Raw genomic sequence first — 11,342 nt, 5'->3', positions numbered from 1 at the left:
ATGTATTCGCATTTCTGCCATCATAAAGGTAGTAGTAACTTCCAACTACTTTATACCTGAGAGGATGCACGCTTACGTTAGCGGTGAATCCCATATGTTCTCTCTGCTTTGTACTTACAAGCAAACTCTACCCATAAACGTATAAATACAACTGCAGTACAGCGCTGCAGCTAAAGAAAGGAGGAGGTGAACACAGAGCCTAGCTTCCCATTGTTCCATGCACACTGATTTCAAACACATGCAAACTGAACCTGAGCATGGGCTGGAGTCTCCCAGCACCAGAAGGGCTAGAAGAGGTCTCATTGTGCCTCCAGATTCATAACCTCATCACCGCAGTGCAAATGAAAGCAGAAAGAGAGTTAATTTAATTTACCTGGCTGTACAAGGCTCTTCAGAGTCTAACACAAACAAGCCCTGCAGCCAGCTCTCTTCATTGCCTCCCATTACCTAACGTGCTCCCTCCTTCTGCCCAACGGCGTGGGTTCAGCAGAGGACACCAGCTCCTTGCCAGAAGAGAGGGATTCTTCAGGGGCAAAATCTGCCCCATGAGCAGCATGAATCTGGTAGACCGGAGAGTCTGCCTAGCCTGGATTTACTGATTTCTCATCTTTTGGTTCTTACAGAATCAAAAAGTAGCCCCTGAAAGCACAGCCATATATTAAATGCATCTATAGGTTAAAAGGAAATACAACTATACACAGTACTGTAACTGTAAGATCCAACCAATGTCTGCAGGGTATTTGCAACTCTCAGATCCCTTTAGGAACATGCACCAAGAAAGACTGACATGCTTTAGGAAGGTGAGACAATGTGGTTTTAAGACAATGAATATGCACATCTGCAGAACATTACCAAGACATTTTTGCAATCAGGAGTTGTTTCCTCCTTCCAGCCCATTCATCTCCCCAGTGTAAAATGCAGACAGTGCATAAACAAGAGAAAGAGGGAGGGTATTTCTCAGCTGTGCAGTGAGGTAGTGAGGTATCCCCACCTGGCTGATAAGACACCAATGTCCTCTCTGCGTCACCACTGCAAGTCCTTCAGCTCTCCTAAGGGTCCAGCAGTGGACACACCTGTATCCCCTTCCCTTACCACTTCTGATTTTCAGCACTCAGTAAACGCCTCTTTTCCTTGCCTCCTGCCCCCTTCTAGAAGGAGACATACTAGGACAGTTCACAGTTAACCAAATCGAGGGAGAATGGACTATTTCTTCCAAGAAACCTCTGGACAGAGAAGATACAGAGAAATATCTCCTCAAAGTTATGGCCTCCGATGGGAAATTTCAGGCTACCACTGAAGTGGAAATTTTTGTTCTGGATATCAATGACAACAGCCCCGAGTGTGGCCAGGTAAGACGGCAGGTTTGGGACATTGAGGGTACAAGGGGAGCGGCTGGGAAGGAGAAAACACAATAGCAAGGAAGAAAGAACAGAAAGGGCACGTTAAGAGGGTTTGGCTTGTCATAATTCTTCTCACACGATCCTGTTGCTTTGATTATGCTTAGCAAGTTTAATTAAGCTGCATGTCAAGCAAGAACATTAAATCTAGCCTCCAAGCATGTTTGCTAGTAGTAAGTGAGTGCCTAAGCATTATGAAGGATAATTTTTGCAGATAAACAATGCCAGGAAGCCTCCTGGATAGGGGCATGTAAATTACTCAGCTAAGCTGAGAGATTCCCATCGGGAGGTTTGTTATTGTAGAGAGCTGATTGCTGGTATGGATGTTACCCATGGTGAGAAAGAACAGAAGTGGTTGCTTCCCAAAGGAGATTCAAAGGCTTGTGTGAAATAAGCTCACTGGTCCCAGTCCACACCCCGGCAGCTGGAAATGTGAGGCACATTGTGCTCCCCTGTAAACCACGTGGTTTATCCTTCTCTACAAAGCTTCTGCTAGTCCATTCCTCCCCATACGAGGTGAAGGTATTTTGGAGACGACTCAGATGCCAACGAACCCTTCTGTCCTTGCCAGATATTCTACACTGGGAGAGTCTCTGAAGACGCCCTGCCGGGTCATTTCATTTTGAAAATAACAGCAACCGACCCCGACATCGGCAGCAATGCCCAGATAACGTACAGCCTCCACGGCCCTGGTGCAGAGGAGTTCCGGCTGGGCCCACATACAGGTGAGAGCTGGGCAATGGGATGCTTTTATTCTCTTCCTCACCCACTCCTGAGTTCCACGCATGGCTCAACACTTATCTCCTCTTGAGCAGACAAAAGGACTGTTCATTCCTGCTCTCCCAAGCTAGAAGGGGATGGCAAACAGGTAGGTTCATTGCAATACAGTATAGAGGAGAGTGAGCTCTGCGTCTTGATGATCATTCTAGAGATCACTTGGGGTTCATTACATTGCAGAAAGCTTGATGCAGCAAGGTTTGTAAAGGTGTTCAGAAGTACAATTTTTTTATGAGCACTTTTATCCTGTGACGACATCCCTTGCATGAAGTTCAGCCTGACTTGCAGGACTTCCCATGCCAAGCCCTGCCAGGGCACTGGCTGGCAGTCATCTGAGAATAGCCCTGAGCAATGTGGTGTGGACACATCACTGCTATTAGCTGGATTACAACAGTGTTCAAACCCAGTCTGTTGTCTCCCACGGTGCATCCAGGAAGGCAGCATACTTGAACCTCCCTGAGCTCTCCTAGGCTGCCGTTTCAAAAGACAAGACCATCTCCTGTTCTTTCCAACAGGTGAACTGACCACGTCTGCACCTCTTGACCGTGAACAGAAACCTACGTACAATCTTGTTGCAAAAGCAACTGATGGTGGAGGCCGTTCCTGCCAGGCAGATATAACGCTGATCGTAGAGGACACGAACGACAATGCACCAAGATTCTTCCCCAGTCACTGCGCCGTGGCCGTTTTTGACAACACCACAACAAAGACACCCATCGCCGTGGTTGCTGCCAGGGATCTTGATGAAGGTGAGTCAGAATGGGATTTACTTTTAGTAGAGTTCATCTTTCATCCTGAATGGAAACCTTTGAAACCTAGGGAAGGGTTGCAGCGATGGGCATAGATGATTGAATCTTGGCAAAGATGTGCCTGGATCTCATCGCTGACATGTTCTTGACTAGCAGGCTGGCGTCAGCATTTTTGTGACATTGTAGGAAGTGCAATATCTGTAGAAACACGCAAAGAAAGACTTCAAGGACACGCTCAGTAACTGTAACCATGATGCACAGTGCAAGCTGACACACGGTTTGTCTGGGATCCAAACTGGACAGAAATTTTACCCAAGATGGAAATCAAGAATGACCGTAATAAGGAAAAAAGGAGCTTTAGATCTGGATGGGGTAGATGATATGGATGGAAAGGTCCTTCTGAAGACATGAAGGTTCTCAGAAACATAAGTAAAGCTCCTAAGAAAGGAGCTTTTAATAAACCTCTTCAGCAAAGACTGAATTTACAATGACAGAGAAGCGAGATCATATTTCTCTGCTTTAGAAGCAGGTATGAAAGGAAACGGAGTTTAGAAACAAGGGAATTAAAAATAGGAAGCACTAGTAAATACAGACAGGTGATGCTGATCGGATGATGGTGAGGGTGGCTAGATATCTGAACATGCAGATGGACAGGGGCACACTTAATGTTCATCCAGCCTCCATTTTCCCTAGAAATTTAAGGTCATTTAGGTACACATAGTCCTAATGAATTAAAAAATAATAATTAAAACTGCAACATTCCTACCCATGAATTAAATGCAGCCTATCCCTTATCCTTCCAGGTCTGAACGCTGAGGTGGTCTATTCCCTCTCTGACTCCGCCAATGGACACTTTTCCATTGAGGAAACCACAGGGGTGATCCGTCTGGAAAAGCCTCTGAAGGATTCGCAGCACTCAGCGTTTCAGCTGACAGTCTGTGCTACCGACCGGGGCACCCCAGAGCCCCTCTCTGCTCTTGGCACTGTCACTGTCTCCGTTGTGGATCTAAATGAATATCTGCCTGTTTTCCTGGCCCCTGAATATGTGGCCATGGTAAAAGAAGACGTGGCTGTGGGTACAGAGGTCCTCAACTTGTCAGCATTGACAAGGGACAATACAGAAAACACAGAGATCAAGTATGAAATTGTGAATGGCAATGACCACGGGAAATTTCAGCTCAATTCAAACACAGGTAGGATGGTCTCATCCCCAAGGAGGTCCAGGTGGACCCAACATCAAAGGCTGTCCTTGTATGTGTCTTCTCTAGTTCTTCTCTATTTGACTTGCACTTCTGCTCTCCTCTGTCTTTAGCCAGCACAAGGGTAAGGAATACAGTCTTCTCTTCTACCCTAAATTTTGCCAGCCAAGTGATTTGAAGAGTGATACAAATCTTATTGAAATGAATGGAAAGATTCCTGTTATATGTCTGGGACCTGAGATGGATCCATGGGAATAAACATGGAGAATAAGATGGGGAAATTTTTCCACTTCAAAATGCGGGAGAAGTTGGTTTCATTTTAAAAAAGTCTCTCCATCCTAATCTCACAAGGAACCTTTAGCCCAGGGTAGCAGGCAGCTTTATTAGGTAGCACTCAATGAATGTGGATTATAGCGATCTATTAACCATGAGCCAGGCTTACTAGCCAAATAAAGCACTGCTCTGTTTGCACAGCGATCTGATAAGACCTGTTATCGGAAGGCCAATGTTAGCTCTCTGAAACAAGCCCTTGGCTGCGTCATCAAGGGCCTTCTGCCCCTGGCTGTAACATCCTCATGCACGGCTCCTTCCTCAGCTTCTCTGTCCCCAAGGCTCTTGCTAATTTTTCCACTCCAGTCTTCTTATGATTTTGTATGTCTTTTAAGACACAGAACAGTGTCATTTCCAGGGAATAATTTTGTGACATTTTCAGTGCTGAAGCCAAGAAAGCATTGAAGTACCCAGGCACATTCTGTCTCTTTTTTTTTCTTTCACTTTATGTCCTTAGTCCCTATTCCTCACTCGTTTTTTGAGATTAACAGCCGCCTCCTTATTTCTATGTTGCATCCCAGGCTTCATTTACAAATCACAGTGTCTTGCCGCACACCTCTTTCTCTTGTACAACTCTCCATCTACATCTCACATCTTTTTGTCCTGCCTGGGACAGAGTTCAGTGATGCTCTACTACTGCCTTGGTCACAGCTTTCAATAGCACTGTTGGACTCTGATCCTATTTTGTCCCAGTTCTCCTCCAACCAAGACTCCTGGAGACTGTCCAGAATGAGAGTTTATTTCATCTCTTCAAACACTTGCTACCAGAACAAGGCAGGTTATGGCAGAATCTGTTCAATTATATTTTGTTTTATGTGATGCCATGACTTTCAGTATCCTGATTTAACCAGTCAAAGCTAGGTCAACAGCACCTTTTCAGCTGGTAGTTTGACAATCATCTCGGTATATCTCCAGTATTCCAAGAAACCTCATGTGCCATTCATTCAAAGTATCTTCTGTCCTTTTCTGTCCATCTGCCAATGCAGGTGCCTTATACATAAATGGGAGCTTGGACTTTGAGGTGAGTCACGAGTATTACTTATCCATCGAGGGCACAAGGAAGGGCTCAGCTTCTCTCAGCGATGTGACCATGGTGGTGATCAACATAACTGACATCAATGACCATGCACCAGAGTTCATCCAAGACCCTTACTTTGCTGATATCCGGGAGGATGCTGCAGTTGGAGAAATCATCCTCACGGTAGGATTATGAATGAGGCTAGATGTCTTTACCTATTGTTTTACTTGTGCTGTGCATTATTTACTCTTGTTTGCACTTTACTTTTCCTTGGACACAGCCACCTCAGTGAGTTTGTGACATTCAACGTCTAAGAGTCAAGCATGACTTTAAAAAAGGATGATTGTCAGAATTCCTGACACTCCATAGAGAGGGAGAACAGTTTGCCTTAGAAGACATCTTTGAGTGAAAGCTTGAGATACCTAAGGGGGGCTCAAGAGCTTTGAGGACCTCCCAAGAGAGTTAAAATGCCTGCAGAAGGCCAATATCCTTGTGACCTGGGGAAGGCAGAATCTTCCTTGGGCAGAATAGTGGAGGCCAGGGCATACCCATGTGGAGTTCCGTAGCCGGCCAGTGTTACCATCACAGGGGTGGTAAAATCAGGAAAGAGACAGGGAGAAAACCATCCTTGTAGCTTTGTTGAGTTTTGTCTTGAAAAAAAATAATGAATAACATTTATGTAAACCACCTTCCTTCTTCTTCCTCAGTTGAGGCAAGCTCAAACCAACATCCTTAAATGACAAGGAGGTCCTGCCTCCACTTCTCCATGGCAAGGTCTTTTTGAGCCAGGGGTCCTAGCTTTTTTTTTTCCTAACAGGTGTCAGCTGATGATTTGGATGGAGCAATGAACAATCAGATCACATATTCGATCGTGGGAGGGAACCCACTGGGACACTTCGCCATCCAGCCCAAAAGTGGGCAGATAAGCATCGCCAAGCATCTGGACAGGGAGGAGGTGAGTTCAAGAAAATGGGAACAGAAAGTCTTAAACAGATGCACCCTAAAAGACTGATGGAGCACAGTATATTCAGCTACCTCTTGTTTTTTGAATGATCTGCTCATAATACTGCAAGCAGAAGGCAAGTCTTTCATTCATTCATTTTCTAGACTCACAGATACTGCTGTAGGAAGGCTGGGCTTTAGGGAGGGCAATATAGCCTTCAGCGGTCACAACTCCGGGCTGCGGTCTGCTCCACTGGTTCTTCAACCTGGCTGGGTGAGAGTCAGCCCCAAACTGGAAACCAGCATGGTTGGTTTCTGCTTCTCTGCATCAGAGCATTATAGAAAACAGGTATGAGGAGGAGATGGAAAGGTCATCTGGACAATCATTCGTAAAGCAGCAGCAGCTCAAACCACTATCAACAGATATTTGCCCAGCTTGCTCTCATCCATCTTTGGCAAGTTGTTTCCCTTCCCTTCAACTATTGTGAGGCTAATTTTCTTTAGCAATGTGCTTTGAGGTTTAGGGATGGAGAGCCCTAGCCAAGAGCAAAGCTATTGTTATGGTGCAATGCATGGCCTCAAGCATTTTAACAAGCTGCAGCAGAGTAAAACATCAATGAGAAGAAGCCACCATTCCTCTATTTCTCCAAGTAATCATGCACTATAAATCCTCCAGATCCCCAGCTATTCCCTGGCAGTTCGAGCCGCAGACAACGGTCACCCTGCTCAGTTCAGTGATGTCGCTGTGCATGTCCATGTGTCTGATGTCAACGACAACCCTCCTCGGTTCTTCCAGCTCAACTACAGCGTGGTGGTGCAGGTAAGCCACAGCCACAGGAGGCTGTTTGTTCTCCTAGTCCATCTCAGGGTACTAAGGTACTCATGCATGGGCTGCTGTTGGAGCAAAGGGGTGAGACAGCGATGAAGCGTGCTGTTGCATTGTGCTCATTGCCACAAAGGACTGGTAGCATCTGCAGGGGCAGATATTCTGCCAACAGATGCCATTTTCTCCTTCCAATAACTTCAGGCACCTCCTGTCCTTTCAGTACAGAGAGTGCAGAGCTTTTCACACTTCCCAAGTCTCACTTGCAGCCCCCTTCTCCTTTGCAATTGTCCATGCCTACACCACAACATAAAGAGTAGACCCAAGCACATGGCCAAGCATTGTCATGTCTGCTGGATGCACCCCAGTTGTCACTTGGACTCATAACACCTATAGGTACTCAGAAAGAAACATACACAAAATATGCTTTCATCTGCTCTTGTGCTGACATGACTCAAGGGGAAAGCAAAGGCATCAGCTCAACCGTCTGCGCTTAGCTGCCGTATATGTAACGCCATAAAAGGGAGTCCCTTGCCACCACTGGGTCTCTGCTATTGCTGGCAAGAGTCTCAGTCTGTGCATACCATAGAGATACACAAGGGGTGTGGGATTTGTTTCCCTGTTCCTGATCCAGCAGCTCTAGGGGCACTGTGTGTTCCCCTGGGCCTTTTCTCCTTGCTTGCCTTTCTCCACTAGCATCTTTCCCCGTTTCAGGAGAATGCTCCCGTGGGTACAAGCGTCCTGGAGCTGATTATGAGCGACAGAGACTCCCCAGAAAATGGACCGCCCTATTCATTCCAGATCACCCAGGGCAACGATGGGAAGGCTTTTGATGTCACCCAAAATGGTCTGCTAGTGACATCATCCATCCTGAACAGAAGAACGAAAGAACAGTACCTATTACAAGTCCAGGTAGAGCCTACCTTACTGTCCTCGTCTCTGAATTCCCCAGCCAGATTTAGTAGTAACAAAATGAGATTAGGATGGCACAGCTGGATGGAAACATCTCTGGCTTTGGAGAAATTAAATCCAATCCAGGCACAAGTAGTGCAGCTTGAAGCCAGCTCCAGAGCTCATTTCTCCACAGAGTCTGCCCACAAGAAGCTGGGGGCCAGCTTCTGCATTGATAAAATCAGATAATACTATCATGAGAAACACTCCCAGCAGTTTCCTTAGGCAGATGCTTTTCCTAGCATCATTCTAGTGACTTCCAGTTCAAAGTGAGACCTGGATCTCGTCCTACAAACTTTAGCCAATTATCCTTGTCATTTAAGAAGTGGTTTAAGTTCCTCTTCAGAGAGGATTTCTATTGTTGCAGAGTGAATTAATTATTTTTCAATGTTATCAGGAAGGATAGTCCACTACAAACAAAAGGATAATAACATGTGAAGTACATACTTCTTCAGTCACGGTAGTTGTTCTAAAAGCTAGGTACTATTATATGATAAACCTCAACCACTAACTGCCTAAGATTAGGGAAAAACTGATCCTATAATCTGATTATTTGCATTTTTCTATTTTGAGGTTCCTTGACTCATGCTAGACAGACATTGTTAGAGGTTGGACACAGGCTTAAGTAGTCCGGAAGGTGAGCAAATGTGTTGACGTGTGTAACTGCTTTATATCTTCGTACACTCAGTTACGCATGGAACCCCAAAGATTGGCAGCGTCACTAAAGATGATTAATAGTCAGGAAATCAGAGCCACTCAGGTATGCCTCAGCTGCTGATGAGTGCACACGGAAATGAGCGTGACCCCACCATTAACAGAAGGTCTCAATCAGTCTCCATGCTGGAAGCATGCTGCCGTTTCCCTGGGGTCAGCTCCAGGCAGAGGTCCAACACTGCTGCCAATTTTTCCCATTCCTTCTTCATTCCCAACCCGCTGCCTGACAGCTTCCACCCATGGCTACCTGCAAGGCACTCTCCTTCACAAGACCTTATCAGCCCCAACAGTCAGATGAGGTGGCAGTAAGTCAGCATGTGGCTATAACAGTTCCTTCTGTCTTCCTTGACAGGTCTCCGACAGCGGTATCCCTCCCCTGTCCTCATCTGCATTTATAAATATCCAAGTGACTGAGCAGAGCCAGTATGCCCCCTCAGCCCTTCCCCTGGAAATATTCATCACCACCAATGAGGAAGCCTTTCGAGGTGGCGTTCTGGGCAAGATCCATGCCACAGACCGAGACCCCCATGACACGCTGGTGTACACTTTGGTGACCCAGGTGCCCCAGGAGGGGGTCTTCTCCATTGGGTCTGCAGATGGGAAGATCATTGCTGGGGACAAGCTTCCCCATGGCCACTATCTTCTGAACGTGACAGTCAGCGATGGTACATTTACAGCCACCACCAGCGTCAACGTCCATGTGTGGTGCTTCACACAGGAAGCCTTGGACAAGGCGGTGGTGCTACACTTCCGCCACATGTCCCCTGAGGATTTTGTGGGGGACCATTGGCGCAACTTGCAGAGATTTCTGGGAAACATCCTTGTCACCCGGCGCCAAAACATCCACATGGCCAGCTTACAGCCTGCAGCTACCTCTGATGGAGTGGACCTGCTCTTGGCTGTTGGGGAGCCACATGGCTCCTTGTATGAGCCTTGGGTCCTTGCAAATAAGATCACTGTGTCAGCTGGGGAGATGGACCAACTCATTGGTCTCCGGATGAAGAAGGCAATTCATGTGCCATGTCACGGGCCAGATTGTGCCCACCGTGTCTGCAAGGAAACCATTCAGCTGGATCCAGGCACGATGTCTACTTACAGCACTGCCCGACTCAGCGTCCTCACCCCACGGCACACCTTGGAGCAAATCTGTTCTTGCAATGGTGAGCAATCCTTCCTGGTAGTGTCTCACGCTATAAACATGGGCATATTGTGTTTTCCTTCAGTACACTGTAAAGCACCTGGACTTCCCATGGAATTAGGTTGTCCCAATGACCAACAATTCTGCCTGCAATTTCAAAGCCAAATCTAAACTCCTAGAGCTTGAAAGTTTGATTCAGCCTTTTTTTTTTTTTAATTAATCTCCTGTAGCATTTCATTAAATAGCAGCAACATCTATCCATCTCATTGGGAAAAGTCACTCATACTTAGCAGGTAATAAAGCTCAGTGATCAGAATTTCAATCTTTGAGCTCCTGTGTTGATCTTAAAGTCAGCAAAATACAGACTAACTGGTAAGTTTGAGGAAAGGCAAATAAAGCATATCTGTTTTAATCACTTTAGAGTACTTCAATAAATAAATGGAGGGTGCAGGGATAGAGGTTAGCATCGCTTGGGCAGGAATGGTAGGGGATACCATAGAATAACACAAAGACTTACTAAGGATGAGGAAATGGGTGTTGTAGACCACGCTGAAAGCACCTTGAAGGTACTATAGGATAGAAATAGCCAGGCTGCTATTGCAGGATTGTTTTACAGTTGAGTATATAGAAGAAATACCAGGAGCTCCAAATGGGAGCTGTGGCTCAAAGCGTGACAAAGATGAGACCTCTTGCTCATTCTCTTTCCAGGAACGGCTGTGAGGTTTGGGGGCCACAGCTACATTACGTACCAGCACTCACAGATCGGCTCCTGGCACATGCACTTTCGCCTGAAGACCCACCAGCTGCACGCTGTTGTGTTCTACGCTAATGGGACTGACCATGCCACTTTGGAGGTATATATTGCAATGCACGGGGATTTCTTTCCAGCAAAAAAAAAACACTTACTGTTTTAGGGAAAGGAATCACAGAAAGAAGATGCAATAATATGTGCCCTTAGTAATTCATCTAGCTAAAATCTAAGACTTGGGAAGACCAAGTGAGAGCCAGTTTGGCAATTGCTGCAACCACAATTAGTGAACCATTTTTTACATTTGTGAATGCACATGTTAGTCTCTGGTGTGACGGCAGCATACATCCACATCATAGATCTACATCATCTTTTCTCCTTAGAGTTTGCTTCTCCATCCCCTCTCTTACACCACATCTCTCAGGACAAAGAATTGACCAGGTAGAATTTTCCCCAGACCAGTCTGTTTCCACTGTAGCAAAGGGCAAACTTCCTCCCAGACTTTAGGAGTGGAGTCAGACTTCCACTGAGCACACAAATCGTTTGCCAGACCACA

The 11,342-nt window shown here is 46.1% G+C and overlaps 1 protein-coding gene across 1 annotated transcript in view; it reads left to right on the top strand.

Annotated features, from left to right (window-relative positions):
• FAT2 (FAT atypical cadherin 2) overlaps positions 1-11,342 on the top strand; it is a 45,802-nt gene that overhangs the window by 24,612 nt on the left and 9,848 nt on the right. The window contains exons 10-19 of the mRNA XM_068409260.1: positions 1,153-1,349; positions 1,969-2,122; positions 2,690-2,923; positions 3,727-4,116; positions 5,439-5,653; positions 6,288-6,425; positions 7,089-7,232; positions 7,950-8,147; positions 9,253-10,060; positions 10,747-10,892. Of these exons, the coding sequence (XP_068265361.1) occupies positions 1,153-1,349; positions 1,969-2,122; positions 2,690-2,923; positions 3,727-4,116; positions 5,439-5,653; positions 6,288-6,425; positions 7,089-7,232; positions 7,950-8,147; positions 9,253-10,060; positions 10,747-10,892 (2,624 nt within the window). The remainder of the gene's footprint in view (positions 1-1,152; positions 1,350-1,968; positions 2,123-2,689; positions 2,924-3,726; positions 4,117-5,438; positions 5,654-6,287; positions 6,426-7,088; positions 7,233-7,949; positions 8,148-9,252; positions 10,061-10,746; positions 10,893-11,342) is intronic.

This window comes from Nyctibius grandis, chromosome 10, assembly GCF_013368605.1.
Source record: "Nyctibius grandis isolate bNycGra1 chromosome 10, bNycGra1.pri, whole genome shotgun sequence".
In the NCBI taxonomy this organism is placed as follows: Eukaryota; Metazoa; Chordata; class Aves; order Nyctibiiformes; family Nyctibiidae; genus Nyctibius; species Nyctibius grandis.
The sequence above is the reverse complement of the archived record's forward strand: the minus strand, read 5'-3'. Positions and strand labels throughout refer to the sequence as shown.